Below are 23,101 nucleotides of genomic sequence, written 5' to 3' on the forward strand. Positions count from 1 at the left end.
CTCTGTCCTATAGGGTCGCTATGAGTCAGAATCGACTCGATCGCAGTGGGTTTGGCATTGGCCTTCAGAATTTCCCACCATACCAACTTGGCTTTGAAAACTGTTCTTCCCAAGTTTAATTATGTAATCACAGCATTATGCGCAAAAGCCAGAGTGTTAGAGTCACATCCCTACTCTGCCACTTACAAACTATGTGACCTTGGATATGTCGTTTGATGTCTCTGAGACTCTGGATGAGGATGGAAGAATTTGTTTCATAGAGTTGAATGGAAGATTGATGAGTTAATGTCTATGAAGGCCATACCCAGAAAAAAAGAATAAACCCAGTGCCGTCGAGTCCGTTCTGACTGATAGTGACCCTATAGGACAGAGTAGAACTGCCCCATCGAGTTTCCAAGGAGTGCCTGGTGGATTCAAACTGTCGACCCTTTGGTTAGCAGCTGTAGCACTTAACCACTATGTCACCAGGGTTTCCATGAAGGCCATAGTCCAGAGTATTTTAGTATATGAAACACAGAAAATGCTTGGTCATGAGACTTAATATTACTTATTTAATGGTAAGAGTCTCTGAATTTACTCAATTGTCAAAATATTCTCATCCATTCTGGAGCACAGTGGATCAGCCTGAAATCAAAGAGAGCCAGCAAAGGGCACTGCCTTGACTACTGTGTCAATTTAAGGTATATTCAGGCTCTAGTTGATGCCTTTCATTGAGCAGCTGGGGGTTGGATCCTGAGCCTTAGAAGTTGAGCCCTGGAGTTTTCATACTTCATCTTACATTTCACAAATAGCTTATGCCCTTCTGTTTCATAACAGGTGCCAACATTTTCTTCTTTATCTTGTTTTCTCTGCTTTTCCCAGCTGGATTCAGTGTTTTCTTCCTTCATTTCCCAGGTAGGCTGAGACAGGAATTATTTTAACATGTGAATCATCTCATTCCCACCATCTGGTTAGATTTAGAGTCAATCCAGATTAGCAGACCTGAGACTCCTAACCTAGTCACATGTATTAAACACTAGTGTCATGTCACTCCACAAGTATCCCCCCAGGATGACTTCCAGAGGGCAGCAAAAGCCCCTCTGCCCTTGAGTTACAACAGTTGTCATGCTACCATTTCTACCCATAATCCCTACTCCCCAATGTGGTCTAGAGTCTAGACCATAGGAATAAACTCTCCTTTTGGTCTGTAATTCCTTGAAAGCCCAACAGGTAATCCCGTCCATTTCTAGGAATCCTGCCTTAATGCTCAGCCTAAAACTGAGAGCTCCACTGCTCTGCCTTTTGCTGGCTGCTCAATCTCCTCTCTGGGTGTGGGTCCACCTCACACCCAGGCCAGTGGCTGAGAGGTTCTGACACTTGGGGATATATCCCTCAGATGACTGCCTGGGCACGAATCCCATCGTTGACCACTGGTAGCTCAGATTAACAACACCCTGCCAAGGCCTCTAGTCTAATTGGAATCTGGTGTCAAATTTTTGCCTGTGCTATAGCTGAAGTTTTCAGAGCCTTCCTTAGCTGAAGTACACCCAAGGGTCTCTGCTGCCTGGTCAGTGGCCCTGCCCTTGTTCCATTACAGTTCCTGAGTCCCACTCACTCTCCTTCTTAAGCCAACTTTGAGCTGTCTCAGCCTGTCTTCAGTCCGGATCATGCTAAAACCATCATGCAAACTTAGCAGCCTAAAGAACATCCCGCACCCAGTATCTCTTTAGTATCAAAGGGACTGATGAGCCTTGTAGGGCTGTACAACTAATGTTGAGTTTAGCTCCATTAACACCATGGAGCAGAAGGAAGGATAAGAGACCCTCCCAACTATTCTTCTCAAACTGCAGCACGCTCTCCCTAATGAGGTCATCTTCAAAGCCTCTCATCTCTAAAGTACAAATGTCAAGAAGCAAGTAATTACTGAACATATTTTATGATACTTTTTGGTACTTTGCTTAAAGATGCTTTGTTTCTTTTTTTTTTGTTTTCCCCTGATCATCAAATGATAACTGATGCTCAGGGACTTTCAACTGCCTCTTATTCCTTCCTATGACTCAAATTTGTTTCTCCCACTAGCTCAGTTTGTGATCTTCGCTTGACCCACATCTCTAAAAGAAGCCTGAAGCAAAGGCTTTCAATCCACTTCAGATCTCTGGAGAGTTTCAGAGCTCAGGGTGGGTCACAAACAGGCCCCATCTTCAGAAATCAGATGCTCTCTCAAGGTAGAAGAAGAAAACTGGGTGAAAAAGATTCAGCCTATAAGTTATGCTCTTGAGAGTTTCTTTTTATTCAGAATATCCCAGGACCCCAGACAAATCTATTTCTAGGACTAGCTATTTAACAAAAGAATATAATCATATCATCAGAAAAATTTTGCGGTTTGTATCAGTTTGTCGCCATGAAGAGAACTGATCCTTACTTACTTTCGAGGTTTAAGGCCTTCTTCTGCCCCTTCCTACGTAGCTAATAAAGGGGTTACAGTTCTCTTGCAGTAGCCCAAGTATGTGATTTGAGATCCATTCCCGATGAGAAATTCCACTGACCTGTTGTTCTCTCTGTGTGCGTGGCCTTTGGGAGCGCCATGCCATTTCCCGAGCTAGCAAGCCCTTTGTAGACTTTGAATTTTCATCTGTTTTTGCACGGACAGGTAGCAGAGGGGTGACTAATACTGAAGGTAGTCAAAAGGTTTCCCAAAGTCTCCAGTTTCCATGGGAGAATATCAAAGGAGCATTGTTTGCATGACATCAAATTCATTTTTCAAGTTTTGCATTTTCATGGCTTAAAGATACATCCTGATGCCTATGGACTCAGGCAGAGCAGAGCGTGGGCTAACTTACCAGCGCCAAAGCTTGGAGAGTTCTCTTTATTTCCTTTTCATTAACTGGCTTATCAGGCTGTGCTCCTGTGCACTTCTTAGGGCATATCCAGGTTCCAGTTAAATTAACATTTTCTTCCTGTGTTCTTTCTTTCTTTTTTTTTTCTATTTTTGTGTGTTGTCAGTCACTTAATTACTTTCTTTCTTCCTTTTTTTTTTTTTTTTTTGATCAGCTTTTTGGGAACTCTTTATTCCAAACTCAGGCAAAAATTGTAAGAATAGTACAAAGAACTCCTTTATATTCTTCACCCAGATCTACACATTGTTAACATTTGGGTTATCAACCATTTAAGAGTAGGTTGCAGACATCTCGCCCCTTTACCCCTAAATACTTCGGTGTGTATTTCTTAAGAACAAGGACTTTCTCCAGTGATAATTCTTAAGTGCAGAAAATTTAACATTCATGCAATATTATCTAATTTACAGTCCATAAACCAATTTCACCAATTGCCCCAATAATGTCCTTTATAGCAACTGGTTTCCTGGACCAAGCTTGAATCTTGGATCCTTGTTGCATTTGGTTGTCTCTTTAAACCCCTTTAATCTCAGCCAGTGCCTCAGCCCACTTGAATGTTTTCTTACTTTGAAAATTGATAAACTGAGAGTATAGTGATCTTTGTCCCTGAATACCTCCCTGTTTCTTCACATCACTGTTCCCAGAACACAAATGTTTCTCTAGAGAGGATTTTCCAGTTATTCAAAAGAGCCCCCTTTCTCCCTGGCCCTAGAGTGTTGACCCAGTGTGCATCACCACGCAACACAGGATCACACCTGGCCACACTGCCTGTGTACCCAACTCCTACAGCCTCCTCCCTTCTGGTCTCAGAGGACAATCTCAGTGGTGAGATGTACAAGTCAGTTGTTAACAGGCTTCTTTTATGTCCTATTCCTTGTAGCCAATCCGGGCTGAGATAATATTTACAGACCAGTGTAAATGCTATCAAAACTTCGTAAGGCCAAAACAATAGTAGTGCAGGTGATGGGACTGATAGGACTTTTTGAACCGTGTGATTTAAATGGAGTAATGATTTTCTTCAAGCAGGTCAACTCCTACTACTAACTTCCATGATAAGTAGACTGTGACTATACTTCTGACACTGAGCTTGATCAATAAAGGAAAGTTATTTCTGGAAAATAGTATTTTTAAAATAGTTGCCTTAGAGGGAAAAGAAGAATTCCTTAAAATCATATCTTTTTTTCTTTCTTTTCTGTTTGGTATGAATGATTTTTGAATTGTGAAGAAGTATGTGAGTAAACGTTGAAAGTTTGTACATCCTGAAAGGAAATTTCTTTTGAAGCCTGGTTGTTCTTTATTTTTATAGAGAATGTGGACAGGGCTCCTTCCTCCCCCTCCCTTTAGAGAGGAAAAGAACAATTTTCTCATCATACTGAAACATTGGTTTGGTGCTAACCTGTCAGCATGCCATTCAGATAAAAATATTTTGCTGTGTTTTACTTCTCTGGTCTCCCTGGGCACCAGTGTGTCCATATCTGTCAATCTGTTGACGTAGTCCTTGAGTTTGGCTGTATTCATATCTAGTTTTCCTTTCTTCAGAGCTTCCTTTCAGTGCTGTGGAAGCAAGCTGCAATTTTGAGGAAAATCTCTGCAACTTTTATCAAGATAAAGAAGGCCCTGGCTGGAGCCGAGTGAAAGTAAAACCAAATATGTATCGGGTAGGAGACCACACTACAGGATTAGGTAAATAAAAGAGTCTGTTCTGTGATGACGCTGTGGGGCTAGTGTTTACGCTGTTTGCTATTCTAACTCCATACCTATCAAGACCCTGACTTAAGAACTTTAAAAAAGCAGCTGTAAAGAAGTAAAGGCAATTGATAAACTTATGTTTGACCATTTTTCAAAGTTGGAATTCAAGTTGTTGTGCTAGCTTAAAAGTACTTACCAGTTAAATAGCCAAACCTTTGAAAATTATTTTGCTCTTAATTTTAGATAGACAAGTATCTTTAAAAAGCTATTTGTAAATTTTCATAGAATCCAGATCTTTAGAGCCATTGAGGTTGGATGACCCTTGAAACCATTACCATGAGGAAATCTTTAAACCTTGAACTGAAACTATCCCCTGAAATCATCTTTGAACCAAATATTAGTTTAGCCTAATTAGAAAAGAATGTCTGCATTAAGCATTATACTCTTTTAAAGAATTAGCCATACGTGATCAAATTGGCAATAGCAATTCGAAAGGATAGATGAGATGCTTCGGGGGACAGTGAGTTTTTGTTAATGATGGTGAAATAGTTTGGAAAAGCCGGTCGAGAAAGGTGGTATGACTTGAAGAATGTAACCAAAGTCACTGAGTTAATTGTACATGAAGAAATTGTTGAAGTATATTTTCACCAAAATAAGTAAATGAATAAAAGGGCTAATTAAAAAAAAAAAAGTTATTTGATTCCATTTATGTGAAATATATCCAGAATAGGCAGATCCATAGAGACAGAAAGCAGATTAGTGGTTGCCAGAGGCTGGGAGAGGAGAGAATGGAGGCTGACTGCTGAATCCTAGGTTTCCCTTTGGAAAGATGACGCTGTTCTGCGACTAGATAGTGATGGTGGTTGTACAACATTGTCAAAATGCCACTAAATGCCATTGAATTGTACATTTTAAGACAGTTTTATGTTATGTGTATTTTACCATAATTAAAGAATATGTATTGTGGGAAAAAAAATAAGCTATTGGAAAATGTTGAATGGCTACTCAATGGCTGTATCTGTAAGGAGCTTTTATAAGCTCTTAGAAGCCTCATTAAAGAGATGACCTAACATTTAATGGCATCTTTTGTGGAGCCCACCCCAGTGGAGACCGGTGGAAAGAGCTTATTCTAAAGGGGTTGAGTGTCTTGTTCATTTATTCAGCAAATATTTACATACCAGGCACCAGGTTTCATTCTCAGGAAGCTGACGTGGCTTAAGTTTCAGAGCCCCTCACTTGCACTGGTGGTGAGAAGGGACTTGGAAGGAGCTGTCTCAATTTTGTATTTGTAATTTTGTATTCTTTCCTTAAACAGGTTGCCTAACTTGTATACATTCAGGCCCTACAAAACCTAATCTGATCTTGGCCAGACTAACTCCTGGGAGGTACAATAGTGAACAAAACAGACAGGAATCGTGCCCTGACTGGCAATCACATCAATTGGCAAAAGAAACATTAAACAAGTATATGCAAGAATAAATTTATAGTTACAAAGTGTGATAAGTGCCATGAAAGAAATGAAGAGTGGGCTGTCAGAGAGAATAGAGGGAGGACTCTAATTTTGATAGGGGATTCAGGAAAGGTTTCTCTGAGGGAGCCAAGGGTTGTCCAGGAGAGTGGGAGAAATCCAGACAGAGGGAACAGCATCTATGAAGGCCAAGTTGAGATGGGAGATGGGAAAGAGCTGAGTATCTCCAAGGAATAGAAAGGTCAGTGTGACTGGAACATAGGAGGAGGAATGGGGAGAGTGGAAGAAAATGAAGTTAGAGAAGGAAAGGGATTGTGTGGGTGTGGCAGAACTGATTAAGCATTTAGGGTTTTATGATAAAAGAAATGAGAATCCACTGAAGTATTTTAAGCAGAGAAGAGATGGGATTAAATTTATGTTTTAACAAGGTAGTTCTGGTTGTTGGATGCCCACCCATGTGAAATAACCAAAGAGCCTTTTATCAGATGACTTAAATCACCAGGCAAAACTAACCCTATATAGCAAAGACTGAGGTACCCAAAAGAAAACTGAGTGGAGAGGGGCAGAAAAAGAAAAGAAAAAAGTAGAGTTTTTTTTCTTTTCTTTTCTTTTCTGCCCAGGCTTTCTGGGACATGTAGGTCTGTTTTAAGTTTACTGTGGGGGAGACAGGGTCCTCGATCTTATTTTTCTTGATTTTATTTAGAAGAAATAAGGGAAGAACACAGATGTTCAGTACCTGAGAGGGCCTGCCTGATTAAAAGCCTACACTTCAAGGCAGGTTTAACATATGACCTGGAGAGTAGTAGGCACTACCCAGACACATGGATCCCCACCCAAGGATTGCCAGACCAGACTGTAATCCTTCCATCCCCACTAGTCACTACAGGGATCAGAATGAGAAATCTGCTCCAGCCCTTACATTCACCATGACCTGGTACTGGGTACTCAACCTAAGTCAGCCAGTTGGCTCAGGCAACTGGTGCCCCCAAGATGATTATACTGTTTGCATTTTGTGAAAAGTACAAATCTTAACTGATGACTGAAGTCTGGGCATGTGAGTTGGAATGCTGTACTGGTTTATTATGTTTACTTAGGATTGAGGAAGTTTTTATTTGCACCAGAATCACCTAGATATTTTCAATCATTTAAGTCGCAAACATTAGAAAATGTTTTCTACCCTTTAAAGCCTAGGGAAATAGTCTCTACCAGCAAATTCCACTACTCTAACCAAATTTTTCCGCTTGATAATCTGGGCTGTATTATTTAAATTTTTCATTGCCGATGCACTGAATGGCTTGTCCTGTTTGCAGGATCTTACTTGCTGACCAACACAAAGTATACATCTCAGCCTGGCTACATTGGAAGGCTCTACGGCCCCTCTCTGCCAGGAAACTTGCAGTATTGTCTGCGTTTTTATTATGCCATCTATGGTTTTTCAAAAATGAGTGACACCCTGGCAGTTTATATCTTTGAAGAGAACCACGTGGTTCAAGAGAAGATCTGGTCTGTGCTAGAGTCCCCAAGGGGTGTTTGGATGCAAGCTGAAATCACCTTTAAGAAGCCCATGCCAACCAAGGTACAGTAGAAACGGCGCCATCCTTTGTTCACCTTCAGTTGCTGGTCTGGGTTAAGAGAACAGTGAAGTTCTGCTTAGTTACATTCAACTGGTAATGTGTTATTTTTCTTCTGTTCAGGCTCAGTCCCCACCTCACACCTTACCACCAGCTGTATACAAGTTAATTCTTCAGTTTTTTTTCAGTTTTCTGTGTCTCTGAATCTTGGCCACCCAGGGAGTTTGCTAGTTGTTTACTTCTTTGATTGCCTGAGAATGGTCCAAAAGACTGGAAATACATGAATAGTCCAAATTGAACTGCTAGCTTCAGATTGAGGCCACAACACACACACACACACACACACACACACACACACACACACACACACACACCCCTAATGGGGATGCTAGTATAAAAAAAAAGGTGATCTCAGTGACTCTGGTTTTATGTTGTGGCTTTCAGTCAATTACCTCTAGCTGCATGCAGGTTGGGGAAGCTCAGTAATTTCTTACAGTACCTACCATTGCTTTCCTTGTCCTCCTGATTCAGAGTTCAGATAATTTCTGCCCCTAAAGAATATTAATAAATAACCTTCCTGACCCAGGTAATGAAGGTAGAAAAGTCAGGTAGAAATAACAAAAGACTTGGAGTCAATAAACCTAGATTTTCTAGTCCTAACTCTACAGCATGTACAGTAAGTGACCTTTAGCCAGTCTGTTAACTTTTGGGGGCCTTAATTCTTCATCTTTCTAAGGTTGGTAAGTTGCAGATTTGGGGCTTGAACCATGGTCTACCCAGTTTTGAAGGCTGCCCTTTGGTGAGGGATGCCTTTCTGAGTTTGGCTTAGTCATCTAGTGCTGCTATAACAGAAATACCACAAGCGAATGGCTTTAACAAAGAGAAGTTTATTCTCTCATGGTCTAGCAGGTTACCAGTCCAAATTCAGGGTGTCAGCTCCAGGGGATGGCTTTCTGTCTCTGTTGGCTCTGGAGGAAGATTCATTGTTATCAATCTTCCCCTGGCTGAGGAGCTTCTCAGGTGCAGGGACCCCAGGTCCAAAGGACATGCTCTGCTCCCAGTGCTGCTTTCTTGGGGGTATGCCGACTGGTGTCACAATTCCACCCTAATCCTCTCAACATAAAATTACAATCACAAAGTGGAGGACAACCATGCAATACTGGGAATCATGGCCTAACCAAGTTGATACACACATTTTTTGGGGGGACACAATTCAATCCATAACAGAGTTCAAAGTCTCCCTCAAGTCTTGGGAAAGGCCTATTCTTATGCAGCTGGACAAAGTGAAGTGCCCTTGACTTGCCTCAGCATTCAGGCACTTTCTATTATTTTACTTCATTCTTACAACACTCCTTTAAGGGGAATAAGGTATCTCTTTTTACTGCCCTTGGTATCCTGGAATGCAGACTAGCCCTGAGATGCCCTTCTAGAAATGAATGTTGAAACTCAGAGCATATTACACATGTGCCACTGTTGTAGGGAGAACCTTCCCTGCCTGTGTTTCATGTCCCCACTACCCAAATCCATAAAGCCAGGCAAGTGTGATTGGTCAGAGTATGAATCCAGAAGAGCTAATGGCAGCCTTGTATTTAAGTCTTGACCATACCCGGACTAACCCTGGTGCTCTTTTTCACTGGTGGAAATGGTTGGTAAACATGTTTGGGTATCTATACTGCATATTTAAAATAACACCAACAATAATTCCTTACACTTGTGTTGCTTGTTGTATAACCTGCTTTCACCCACATTATTTTCACCACTCAGTGAGTGGGACCAGACTGCATGATCTGTCATGTGGGACCAAAGTTGAGCTGAGTAAGGGGTGACCTGAGCAGAACTATAAAGGAATCAATACTGACCTTTCAGCATCTCTGCCTTCTTTCTCCTCCCTCATTCCCAGAAACATCATGCTACCCAACAAGCCAGATGGCCTTCCACTCTGGATGTTTCTTTATCCTTCTTTCCCCTATTAGTAAGTACCCAGCCTGTATCAAGAACAATGGGCTGATTAGACACACAACTCCCTGCTACCTTCCCTAGTCTGCTGTTTGCCAGAAACTACAATATATGGCCTATTTAAGAAATCATAGCAATGGTAGGAATTTTCCTTAGACCATTCTAGCAAAGTAACTGTGTGGGCAGGACTCAATGTAATGTTATCACAGCTGCCAACAGCAAAAGGAACTTTTATTGAGCACTTTTCATGTGCCAGGCACCGTGCTAAAAACACTTGACATGCATTGCTTCATTTCACTGCCATAGCACCCCAGGAAGGAAAGTATTATTATAAGCCCCATTTTACTGATGCAGAAACCTCAAGCAGAAAATTAAGGACATTGCTCAACACACACAGCTGGTAAGTGGCAGAGCTGAGAGGTGAATCCAGGACTCTCTGACTCCAGAAGTCATACTTTTTATACTATGCCGTATGTCTCCGAGCACCCCATCCTGGCCAACGTCTAAAGTTGTAGGAGGAGGTGAGAAAGGTAGCCCAGCCCTAACTCTCAGGATTTCTAAATATTTCTAGGGCTTTATTATTAACCTTTAGTTGTTCTATTTTAGAAGTAAATGACTTCTAGGTGAGGTCAAAATTCAAGGTAATTTCAGTGCAGACAAGGAGAGCTGTGGATTAGAGGGAAGATACAGCATAATACTTAAGAGTTGGCTGTGGGTTCTCTGCCACTTAAAGCATTATAATTTGGGCTACTTATGTAACCTTCCCCATGTGTCTGTCAGTTTGTCATACTGTGGGGGCTTGTGTGTTGCTGTGATGCTGGAAGCTATGCCACTGGTATTCAGATACCAGCAGGGTCACCCATGGAGGACAGGTTTCAGCTGAGCTTCCAGACTAAGACAGACTAGGAAGAAGGACCGGCAGTCTACTTCTGAAAAGCATTAGCCAGTTAAAACCTCATGAATAGCAGTGGAACATTGTCTGATAGAGTGCTGGAAGATGAGCCCCACAGGTTGGAAGGCACTCAAAAGATGACTGAGGAAGAGCTGCCTCCTCAAAGTAGATCCAACCTTAATGACGAGGATGGAGTAAAGCTTTCGGGACCTTCAACTGCTGATGTGGCACGACTCAAAATGAGAAGAAACAGCTGCAAACATCCATTAATAATCAGAACCTGGAATGTACAAAGTATGAATCTAGGAAAATTGGAAATCATCAAAAATGAAATGGAGTGCATAGACATCGATATCCTAGGCATTAGTGAGCTGAAATGGACTGGTATTGGCCATTTTGAATTGGACAATCATGCAGGCTTCTATGCTGGGAATGACACCTTGAAGAGGAATGGTGTTGCGTTCGTCAAAAAGAACGTTTCAAGATCTATCCTGAAGTACAACCCTGTCAGTGATAGAATGATATCCATACGCCTATAAGGAAGACCAGTTAATATGACTATTATTCAACTTTACGCACCAACCACTAGGGCCAAAGATGAAGAAATGGAAGATTTTTATCAGCTGCTGCAGTCTGAAATTGATTGAACATGCAATCAAGATGCGTTGATAATTACTGGTGATTGGAATGCAAAAGTTGGAAACAAAGAAGGATCAGTAGTTGGAAAATATGACCTTGGTGGTAGAAACAATGCCAGAGATTGAATGATAGAGTTTTACAAGACCAACGACGTCTTCATTGCAAATACCTTCTTTCACCAACATAAACGGTAACTATACACATGGACCTCGCCAGATGGGACACACAGAAATCAAATTGACTACATTTGTGGAAAAAGATGATGGAAAAGCTCAATATCATCAGTCAGAACAAGGCCAGGGGCTGACTATGGAACAGACCATCAATTGCTTATATGCAAGTTCAAGCTGAAACTGAAGAAAATCCAAGCAAGTCCACAAGAGCCAAAAAATGACCTTGAGTACATCCCACCTGAATTTAGAGACCATGTGAAGAATAGATTTGATGCATTGAACACTAGTGACCGAAGACCAGACGAGTTGTGGAATGACATCAAGGACATTATACATGAAGAAAGCAAGAGGTCATTGAAAAGACAGGAAAGAAAGAAAAGACCAAGACGGATGTCAGAGGAGACTCTGAAAGTTGCTCTCGAACGTCAAGCAGCTAAAGCAAAAGGAAGAATTGATGACGTAAAAGAACTGAACAGAAGATTTCAAAGGGCTTTTCGAGAAGACGAAGTAAAGTATTATAATGACATGTGCAAAGAGCTGGAGATGGAAAGCCAAAAGGGAAGAGCATGCTTGGCATTTCTCAAGCTGAAAGAACTGAAGAAAAAATTCAAGCCTCGGGTTGCAATAGTGAAGGATTCTAAGGGGAAAGAAAATATTAAATGAAGCAGGAAGCATCAAAAGAAGATGGAAGGAATACACAGAGTCATTATACCAAAAAGAATTAGTCGATGTTCAGCCATTTCAAGAGGTGGCATATGATCAGGAACCGATGGTACTGAAGGAAGAAGTCCAAGCTGCTCTGAAGGCATTGGCAAAAAACAAGGCTCCAGGAATTGATGGAGTATCAATTGAGATGTTTGGACAAACAGATGCAGCACTGGAGCTGCTCACTCGTCTATGCCAAGAAATATGGAAGACAGCTTCCTGGCCAACTGACTGGAAGAGATCCATATTTATGCCTATTCCCAAGAAAGCTGATCCAACTGAATGTGTAAATTGTAGAACAATATCATTAATATCACAAGCAAGCAAAATTTTGCTGAAGATCATTCAAAAACGGCTGTAGCAGTATATCAACAGCAAACTGCCAGAAATTCAGGACAGTTTCAGAAGAGGATGTGGAACCAGGGATATCATTGCTGATGTCAGATGGATCCTGGCTGAAAGCAGAGAATACCAGAAGGATGTTTACCTGTGTTTTATTGACTATGCAAAGGCATTCAGCTGTGTGGATCATAACAAATGATGGATAACATTGTGAAAAATGGGAATTCCAGAACACTTAATTGTGCTCATGAGGAACCTTTACATAGATCAAGAGGCAGTTGTTCGAATACAACAAGGGAATACTGATTGGTTTAAAGTCAGGAAAGGTGTGCATCGGGGTTGTATTCTTTCACCATACCTATTCAATCTGTATGCTGAGCAAATAATATGAGAAGCTGGACTATATGAAGAAGAACGGGGCAACAGGATTGGAGGAAGACTTATTAACAACCTGCGTTATGCAGATGACACAACCTTGCTTGCTGAAAGTGAAGAGGACTTGAAGCACTTACTAATGAAGATCAAAGACCACAGCCTTCAGTATGGATTGCACCTCAACGTAAAGAAACAAAAACCCTCACAACTGGACCAATGGGCAACAACGTGATAAACGGAGAAACGATTGAAGTTGTCAAGGATTTCATTTTGCTTGGATCCACAATCAACAGCCATGGAAGCAGCAGTCAAGCAATCAAGAGACGCATTGCATTGGGTAAATCTGCTGCAAAGGACCTCTTTAAAGTGTTGAAGAGCAAAGATGTCACCTTGAAGACTAAGGTGCGCCTGACCCAAGCCAAGTATTTTCAATCGCATCATATACATGTGAAAGCTGGACAATGAATAAGGAAGATGGAAGAAGAATTGACGCCTTTGAATTGTGGTGTTGGCGAAGAATATGGAATATACCATGGACTGCCAAAAGAACAAACAAATCTGTCTTAGAAGAAGTACAACCAGAATGCTCCTTAGAAACAAGGATGGTGAGACTGCGTCTTAAATACTTTGGACATGTTGTCAGGAGGGATCAGTCCCTGGAGAAGGACATCATGCTTGGCAGAGTACAGGGTCAGAGGAAAAGAGGAAGACCCTCAATGAGGTGGATTGACACAGTGGCTGCAACAATGAGCTCAAGCATAACGATTGTAAGGATGGCTCAGGACTGGGCAGTGTTTCGTTCTGTTGTGCATAGGGTCACTGTGAGTCGGAACCGACCGGATGGCATCTAACCACAACAACACGTAACCTTACTGAGCCTCATTTGTTTTCATATGTAAAATGTGTTACAGTAAAGATCAAATGAGATGCAACAGATAAAGCCCATAGCAGGGTACCTGGCAAATGGTTGTTGTTGCTGCTTCTGTTGTGTTGTCTAGCATTTATTAAATTTAGCTGCAGACAGTCTGAGAATGTGTTTTCTAGGTCCTGATCATCATATGGTTTCATATGCAACATCCCTTTAAACCATTTGCCATTGAGTTGTTTCCAGCTCATGGCAACCCTGTATATGTCAGAGTAGAACTGTACTCCATAGGGTTTTCCATGGCTGATTTTTTGGAAGTAGATTGCCAGGACTTGAACAGCCAACTCTTTGGTTAGCAGCTGAGCATGTTGACCGTTTATACCACCCAAAGTCTCCAACATCTCTTTAGTACATGGATTTTTATTAAGAATTTTTTACTTTTTTTTTTATTTTATTAAGGTAATTTTTTTTAAGAATAACTTTGGTTCTAAGAATTCCAACCTCAATTCTGTAATACTTTCCATTAAAAACAATTATATAAGAGCAAATACAAAAAATATTAAATTATGAAAAAAATCCATTAAGGCTCCCTTTATATATATTATATACACTCAAACAAGTCAAGGTTTTTCAGAGTAGAAGAATAAAGTCAGCTGTTATAGCTTAGAAAGCAGCACTACTTTACCTACTATGAGACTATAAAACACTGAACTATTTTAAGAAAACCATAGAGTGGAAAATGGAGCCATTTTAGTCAAAAAGTGGCTCAAAGCACAAACTGCTCAGATATTCAAGAGTCCTAGGGGTTTGGACTGTACAGTATTGAGGTGTGAGGGGTGACCAACCATCTTTTTAAACTCAGGCTTATGAATCAAGCTGCTCTGATGACTGCAAAGAGCTGCTCTATTGTACATCCCACAGTTTTGTCATCAAATATTACTTTATGCTATTTACAAGTCTTCTTTTGGCCAGACCTTGTACTACTAACTGAATAATTCTGCACTCTGATTTTTGCTGTGAATTATTCCTTAAACTAAAAATCAAGTCAGAGTTAAATTTTTATTTTAACACTACTATCAGGAGGAACCAGTCCCTAGAGAAGGATATTATGCTTGGTAAAGTAGAGGGCCATTGAAAGAGAGGAAGACCCTCAACAAGATGGAATGACACAGTGGCCTCAATGATGGGCTCAAGCACAGCAATGATTATGACATTGGTGGAGGACTGGGTCGTGTTTCGTTCTGTTGTGCGTGGGGTCACTATAAGTCAGAACCGACTAGACGGCACCTAATAAAGACAGGTGTTCTATAGCAATTGGCTGTTTTTATGCAAACATGAACAGCCTACAACAATTTTTTAAAATGTTTTAGAAACATTTGGAAAGGGCATGAATCATGAAATAGTTTTCTTGGTCTGATTTTTCCCTTGTACTCTATAAATAGAGAGCAGATAATCAAGAGTTATCTTGAGACTCTCATACATTAGAGAGGATAATGGGGAGAGAGCACAATTCACTCCAGAATGCTTTTCCTGAAAGTCAAATGTCAGGAGAGGTTAGTGAACAATTGTCATGAATTCCGTAATGATGGAGCACAAACATTAGGCTTCATGGGTTCATGTCCTTAGTTTAACATGATGCTTAGTCACTACAGCACATACCTTAGGTCCTGCCATACCTCCTGACCCAAAGCTAGTTCCCCCTTTAACAAAGAACTTTAAGGGTTTTGTTAATGGGAAGCACTGGGAAGAACTCAATATTGTGTTCATTAAGTATTCCTTTAGGGGAAAAAAAAAAAAACATGAAACCACCCATAAATCAGAGAATGACTAGGCATTCTGTCTCATCTGGGTCTTGCTTAATGATCAGCTCAGCAATCATTAAAATTTTCATCATCCCCCAAGGCTGTGGCCCCTGGACACCCTGCTAACTCAGAACTGAAGCCATTGCCAAAGTCCACCTTTCAGCCAATGATTAGACAGGCCTATAAAACAGACAATAACACATGTGAGGAACATGCTTCTTAGTGCAATCAAGTATATGAGACCAATGGGCAACACCTGCCCAAAAGAAAAGACGAGAAGGCAGGAAGGGACAGGAAAACTGGATGAATGGACACAGAGAACCTGGGGTTGGAAGAGAAAGGGTGAGAGGGCTGACACATTGCAGGGATTGCAACCAATGTCACAAAACAATTTGTGTATACATTTTTTTTTTTTTAATTTTGCATTATTGGGGAGTTTTTTTTTTTTTAATTTTATTGTGTTTTAGGTGAAAGTTTACAGTGCAAATTAGTTTCTCATTCAAAAATTTATATACAAATTGTTTAGGCTTTTAAGACCCCAGACGCTACTCACCAAAGGAGGATGTAGAACATTTTCTTTATGAACTACATTATGCCAATTAACCTACATGTCCCCTGAGACGATGGCCCTCAGTCCTCAGCCCCAGTGACTTGGTCTCTCAAGGTGTTTGGATGTGTCTAGGAAATTTCTATGACTTTGCCTTGGTCATGCTGTGCTGACTTCCCCTATATTGTGTGTTGTCTTTCCCTTCACCAGAGTTAACACTCGGCTACTCTCTAGTTAGTGATTTCCCCTCTGTGTATGAATTTTTGAATGAGAAGCTAATTTGCCCTGTAAACTTTCACCTAAGACACAATAAAATTAAAAAAATTTTTTCATGCTAAACCCTTCTAAGTCAACATCTTTACTGTTTTAAAAATAAAAATCAAATAAACTTCAAACATCATTTATGATGTGAAGATTGTTGAAATAGCAGTTGTTTTGTTACATATATATTCACCATATTAAAAATAATTTTTTAAGTCATTTATGGATTTGGGAGAAAACTCCTATCTGGTCAATATGAAAAAACATAAATAACTTTTTTTTTTCAGTAGGCAAGATCCTTAGGGTCAGCCTTTCCCAGGGTATGTCCCATGGGCACATGTCCCTGCACATGTTCTATTGAAAAAGGATCTTGTGGTATGAGTTTGAGATATTTTGCGTACTGTATCGTACTCCCCCCACCACACGTGAAGATTCACAATGCATAGTAACACATTAGAAACTCTGATAAATCCTGCATTAAAGATCCCGTTTAGCCTTGTTCAAGGTGGCAATTCCCCAAAGCACCTGTCTTGTATAGAACGCTTGTCTTGTGTAGCTCCTATTGGCATCAGCCTACTGTGACAGCACTTAATGCATTATATTGATATTGTCTGCTTACCTTCCTATCTTTTTTAATTGGACTATAAGCTTCTGGAGAACAGGAATTCATGTCTTATTTACCTTTTTATCTCTAATGCCAGCAAAATTTCTGGAACAGAGTGGCTGTGCAATATAGTTCAGAAAGAGAACTGAACTGTCAAAGACTATATGTTGATGTGAAGGAAGAAGGACGATTAAATATGTCTGACTTTGAGTCACACAAATCATAATTCCTTATAGCCCAACACCTGAGCAATTCATGCTGCATAAATATTTTGCCATATGTGTATATGCCAAGTCTTGTTTGGGGATTTTTTATGATTTTCCAAGAGCTGTGACTCTGAATCAGCTGATTCCCTTTGAATCAACTTCCCATCCTTGTTCTTAGCTGCTGTGGAGCCGGCTCCTGCCTCAAGGTGACCACACACACAATGGAACAAAATGCTGCTTGGTCCTATGCCATCTCCATGATCAGTTTCAGATCAGACCATTGTAACCCATAGGGTTTTCATTGGCTGATTTTCGTCCATCTTAGTCTGAAAGCTCCGCTGAAACCTGTTCAGCATCATAGCAAAACACAAGCCACCACTGACAGACAGGTGGTGGGTGTGCAGGATGTGCACTGGCTAGGAATCAAACCTGGGTCTACCACATGGAAGGTAAGAATTCTACCACTGAGTTCCTTACATGGCACTGTTTCCCCGTTCTCAAGGACCAGTGTCAGGTTTTACCAGCCCTCTCAATTCTCCTGACACCTTTGCTGCCCCCAATTATAGTTCCTCCAGCCTCAATTCTGAGTGATGCACTCACTTCCACATCATACCCTTCCCACTCCCAGCTTTTCTGGCTTTTCCCACATTGTTCCTCCTAACCCTGGGGACCCTCTGTAGTTGCTTCATCTTTTTTTTCCTCAGGCTTCTCAGCACAGCTGGAGAAAATAAGACCAATCTCTACTGGTCCCTCTGTGCTGCCAGGGAAAGCCTTTTATTCGTCTCATCTCTTGTTGACTTCCTTTCCCATTCCCCACCCCAGATGTTCAGATCCATTTCCACTGACAGGTTTCCAGTTTGGCCCTCCCTACTTCATTCTTAGGATGTGACCTCATAGGCTCATCTCCCAGAGGATGAAGGCATTCAGCAAAAGTACCTTCAAGTCTGGTCCTCTCTGAATCTTTACCTGCCTCTCTTCATCCCCTTTGGAATCTGGCAAAGGAAGTATTATCCTTGCTCTGCTTCAAAATCAAACCTTCAACCTATACATTTGCTCTCACTCTTCTGCCTCTCTGGGACCTTATTTCATAAATTATTTCTTCTCTCTTAAATATTTAATTTCCATTAGTCCTTTGCACACTGTTGATGTAGATTGTCCTCCTGCACTCAATACAAGTAACAGCAAATCTTCCTTTCATCTCGGTACTCATTTAAGCTGCTACCCTATCCCATTCCTTTTGCCTCCAAACTTCTTGAAAGGTGCATCTACAAATACTCTCTGTGCTCCACTGCAGTTTCTTATTCCCCAAATCCTTGCCCTCTGGCTTTCTTCCCCAGTGCTCTCTCAACGGGTTTATCGAGAGCAAAGTGTTTCTCATTGATCTTGCTGCAGGCATCATCACAACTGAGAAAATCCTACCTTTCTTTCAAAGTCCATCTCAAAGGCCTTTTCCTCCTTGAATGTTTTATAAGCCGTTGACTTGTGCTTTACTTGTTGGAGTGAGATTTTCATAATAAAAGGGCTCTAAATCAGAACTATGAAGACCTGGCTTCTAGTCTTAACTCTGGCATTAACTACGTAAATCAGAAAGTCACGTCACCTCTCTGTTTCCTCACCTATGACAGAAGAATCTGTTTTTAAGATGACCTCTAAGTCTCTTCTATCTATTGTATTTTTAGGCATCTTAGTGGCAGGAACTATGTTTTAATATTGTGTAATACAGTACCTGTGAATAACTTTTTGTATTTCTTGATTTTTCTCTTACTAAAAATCTTTTCCTTTTAGTCAAAACAATGAACTTTAAGTATGTGATCTAGGTCTCCACTTTTAAAATTCTCCCTTTAACTGCATCCTTTAATAATGAAAATATGACTAGGGCTCTGAAATTTCTAAAGGCAACACTTATAATGGAGGTTCACTCAAGCATAAGAGCAAATCTAAAAGCTTCTGGTAAGATTTGTAAACAGGTGGCTATTTAATAACAAGACATCCTGCTACTCAAAGGAATTATTGTTATTGTTGTGTTGTTAGTTGCCATCCAATCAGCTCTGACTCACGATGACCTATTGTACAACAGAATGAAACGCTGCCAGGTCCTGTGCCATCTTCATGACGGTTTGTATGTTTAAATTCATTGTTGCAGCTATTGTGTCAGTCCACTTCATTGAGGGTTTCCCTCATTTTCACTGGTCCTCTACTTTACCAAACATAATGTCCATTTCTAGTGATTCGTCTTTCCTGATGACATGTCCGAAGTAAATGAGTAGAAGTCTTGCCATCCTGACTTCTAAGGAGCATTGCGGTTTTATTTCTTCTAAGATTGATTTGTTTGTTCTTCTGGCAGTCCACAGTACAGTCAGTATTCTTCATCAACACCACAGTTCAAGTGTATCAATTCTTCTCTCTTCATTTTTCAAAATCCAACTTTTGCATGCATATGAGGCAATTAAAAAGGTGTGTCTAACCCAAGCCATGGTCTTTTCAATTAACCATTCAAAGGAATTAGGGAACTAAAAAGCTAAGGTGTAGACAAGTTACTTGAGTTGAGAGGAATTCCTGTCACATTTCATGATGTCTGGGAACGCCGTGAGGTAATTGCTGTAGGGTATTAAATGTCCCACCATAATTAAAGCAGGGCAGCGGGGTACAAAGCAGAAATAGCAAGATCATTAATTACTGACAAGATAACACATTATGGAGGAGACAAGGGTAATTTTGAACACAGAACAAGGAAAATTATATCGTCAAGTGGAATAAGTTGTAATGTGAAATTGAAAAGAGGGACTAAATATGGAAATGGGGCCTACTCTTGAGTGTTTCAAGGTAAACTAAAGCTAAAATCAGTTCATGAATTCTGAATTACTTTAAAGATGAGTAAGCCAGGGTTGAGAGACTCTCATTTGCCTTCTGTTTTATTTCATTTCAGGTACTTATTGAGGGCTTTTGAGTTTCATGTCAATTTATGGGGAAACAACTGGAAAGACTGATTAGCACAACCGCTCTTTGCAAACACGTGGCTTATATGAGCATAGCATCATGGCTTTCCCAAGTAATCATTCATGGAATGTTGCTGGATTGGCACATTTTGTCCTCCCAGCACCAGGAGGAATATCTGAAGGACAGAATAGACATTCTTTCTCTGTAGTTTTATTAATAAATTAAGCAAACAATATTTATTCCAAGAAATTGTTTATGAACTTGAAAACACCACCTCTGTTCCACACTTCCAAATTCCTAATCTTGTACTGGATAGCCATACAATTGCTGCATTTTCATGGAAACTTTTCCTGAGTTTTCTGGGTGATGCAGTATTATTTCTTGATGCTTATATTTTCTCCCAGAATTCTCTGGTTTTCTCTGATCATAAACCAGTAAGTACTTTCTGGCCTTTCTAGCTATAAGCCAAATTTATGTAACTGGAAATTGATAATTCACACATTAATAAAACTCTGATTTTACCAGATCCATCAGATGGATCCTGGCTGAAAGCAGAGAATATCAGAAGGATGTTTGCCTGTGTTTTATTAACTATGCTAAGGCATTCGACTGTGTGGACCATAACAAACTATGGATAACATTGTGGAGAATGGGAATTCTAGAACACTTAATTGTGCTCATGAGGAATCTGCTCATGAATCAAGAGGCAGTTGTTCGAATACAACAAGGGAATACTGATTGGTTTAAAGTCAGGAAAGGCGTGCGTCAGGGTTGTATCCTTTCACCATACCTATTCAATCTGTATGCTGAGCAAATAATCCCAGAAGATGGACTATATGAAGAAGAACAAGGCATCAGGATTGGAAGAAGACTCATTAACCACCTGCGTTATGCAGATGACCCAACCTTGCTTGCTGGAAGTGAAAAGAACTTGAAGCACTTACTGATGAAGATAAAAGACCACAGCCTTCAGTATAGATTATACATTAACATAAAGAAAACATAAATTCTCACAACTGTACCAATAAGTAGCATCATGATAAACAGAGAAAAGACTGGTTGTCAAGGGTTTCATTTTACTTAGATCCACAATCAACACCCATGGAAGCAGCAGTCAAGAAATCAAACAACATACTGCATTGGGCAAATTGGCTCCGAGAGATCTCTTTAAAGTGTTAAAAAGCAAAGATGTCACCTTGAGGACTAAGGTGCACCTGACCCAAGCCATGGTGTTTTCAATCACCTTATATACATTCAAAAGCTGGACAATGAATAAGGAAGACCAAAGAAGAATTGATGCCTTTGAATTGTGGTGTTGGTGAAGAATATTGAAAATAGCGTGGACTGCCAAAAGAATGAATAAATCTATCTTGGAAGAAGTACAGCCAGATGTTCCTCAGAAGCAAGGATGGCAAGACTATGTCTCACATATTTTGGACATATTGTCAAGAGGGATCTGTACCTGGAGAAAGGCATCATGCTTGGTAAAGTAGAGGGTCAGCGAAAAAGAGGAAGACCCTCAACAAGATGGACTGACACAGTAGCTGCAACAATGGGCTCAAGCACAGCAACAATTGTGAGGATGGTGCAGGACTGGGCAGTGTTTCATTCTGTTGTGCATAGAGTTGCTATGAGTTGGAACCACCTCGACGGCACCTAACAACAACAACAGCAATTTGACCAGGGGAATGATACTTTATTTCTTTTGCAGAGATGTCCTCATCTTTTTCTCCATCTCTCTGGTGCCTTTCTCTAGATATATTCTGCTTTATCTTTTTAAAGCCCACCTCTAGTAGAAGTCTCTCTCCATTCCCAGTGGTATCTCTCACCACACCACCGATGGGCCATAAGCTTCTGTTTTCTGTTTAATGCCAGGTTACATGTGTATCCATACAATGCTCAAGAACACATTACTATCTGTGGCCCTCCTATTTCATCTCAGTCTTCAATCCAAGACATTTGAATCTCCCTTAGTTTCATTCTAAAGATGTCCTGGTGGTGCAAAGGTTAAAGAGCTGAGCTGCTAACTGAAAGGTCAGCAGTTTGAACCCACCAGCTGCTCCACAGAAGAAAGATGTGGCAGTCTGCTTGTGTAAAGATTTACAGCCTTGGAAACCCTATAGGCAGTTTATTGAATGTGTTCTGCATGGTCTTCTGTTAGGACTGACTTTTTTCTGTCTGCATCCAGGTGAGCTACAGCCACAGTTCCATATCATGATATTTCTTGGACATGACCATTAAATTGATCATTACAGCCAAGGAAGTGTTTGACTAGGGGTCCTCCCTAGGGGAGGTAGGCCAGAGACAACCCACATTGTGTGCCCACCCCAGCAGTGTTTTTTCAGGTAAATCATAGGCATCCTTGAGGCAGAGAAGGAGTTGCCAAAGTGCCCCTGCCCGGAGGAGTGCATGTAAAAAGCAGGGAAACACACCTATTTTCCTTCAGTGATAGTAAACAGTTTATGGGGTAATTATATGTGAAATTAGATTCTACAACACAAAACGTAACATCTTAACTTTTGTTAGTATTTATATTTTCCAGAGGCTTTTGATGTTTCATTTTCCATTTGGATTCTCAATCATAATTGTGTGGGGTTAGTCATCTGTACCCCATAATGAATAGAACATGAACTTTGGAGTCAAACAGACCCTGTTCCCAAAACAAAGAAAAGGAAGTGAAAATAGGTAGAAATGAAAATAAGTTTGGATGTGGGGAGTTGAAGCGATTTTTTTCCTAAGGGCCTAAATTTTGAGGGTGGAGTGGGAGGTAGCAACTGCTAAGGGAGAAAAGGACATTGCTGTGGTGAAGGAAGAGCAGCTGTGAGAAGAAGAGAGGTTACTGACTGGTTCAATGTTAGCCAGTTCTAAATTTCAGCCATTTAGATTCTGTGGCTAGATTACTGAAAACACTTTATAAACAGACCTAAGGGCAAAATGACAGGAAGCTGGATATAAGCACAGATCGAAGATATATTTGGTCACTGCAATTAACTGGAATGTTTCAAGATCACAACCTTCAGAATCATATTTTAAAATACTTAATGCAAAGAGTAGAAAATCAGCAGAGTGGTATAATGAAATAGGCCTCCCCGGGGGTCAGGAGTACCACAGTTCATTCCAGGGTCTACAGCTGGCTGTTGTGGGACCTTGAGCTTAATATCACAGTATCTCTGGTCTTTTTCTCATTCTGTAAAAT

General features: G+C 40.6%; 1 protein-coding gene across 2 annotated transcripts in view; it reads left to right on the plus strand.

Annotated features, from left to right (window-relative positions):
- The window catches only part of MAMDC2 (MAM domain containing 2), a 164,098-nt gene that overhangs the window by 106,623 nt on the left and 34,374 nt on the right, over window positions 1-23,101 (plus strand). For both annotated transcript variants that reach the window (XM_049895523.1, XM_049895522.1), the window contains exons 8-9: window positions 4,413-4,556; window positions 7,341-7,606. In XM_049895523.1, coding sequence (XP_049751480.1) covers window positions 4,413-4,556; window positions 7,341-7,606 — 410 coding nt within the window. The remainder of the gene's footprint in view (window positions 1-4,412; window positions 4,557-7,340; window positions 7,607-23,101) is intronic.

This window comes from Elephas maximus, chromosome 9 (genome assembly GCF_024166365.1).
Source record: "Elephas maximus indicus isolate mEleMax1 chromosome 9, mEleMax1 primary haplotype, whole genome shotgun sequence".
Lineage (NCBI taxonomy): Eukaryota > Metazoa > Chordata > Mammalia > Proboscidea > Elephantidae > Elephas > Elephas maximus.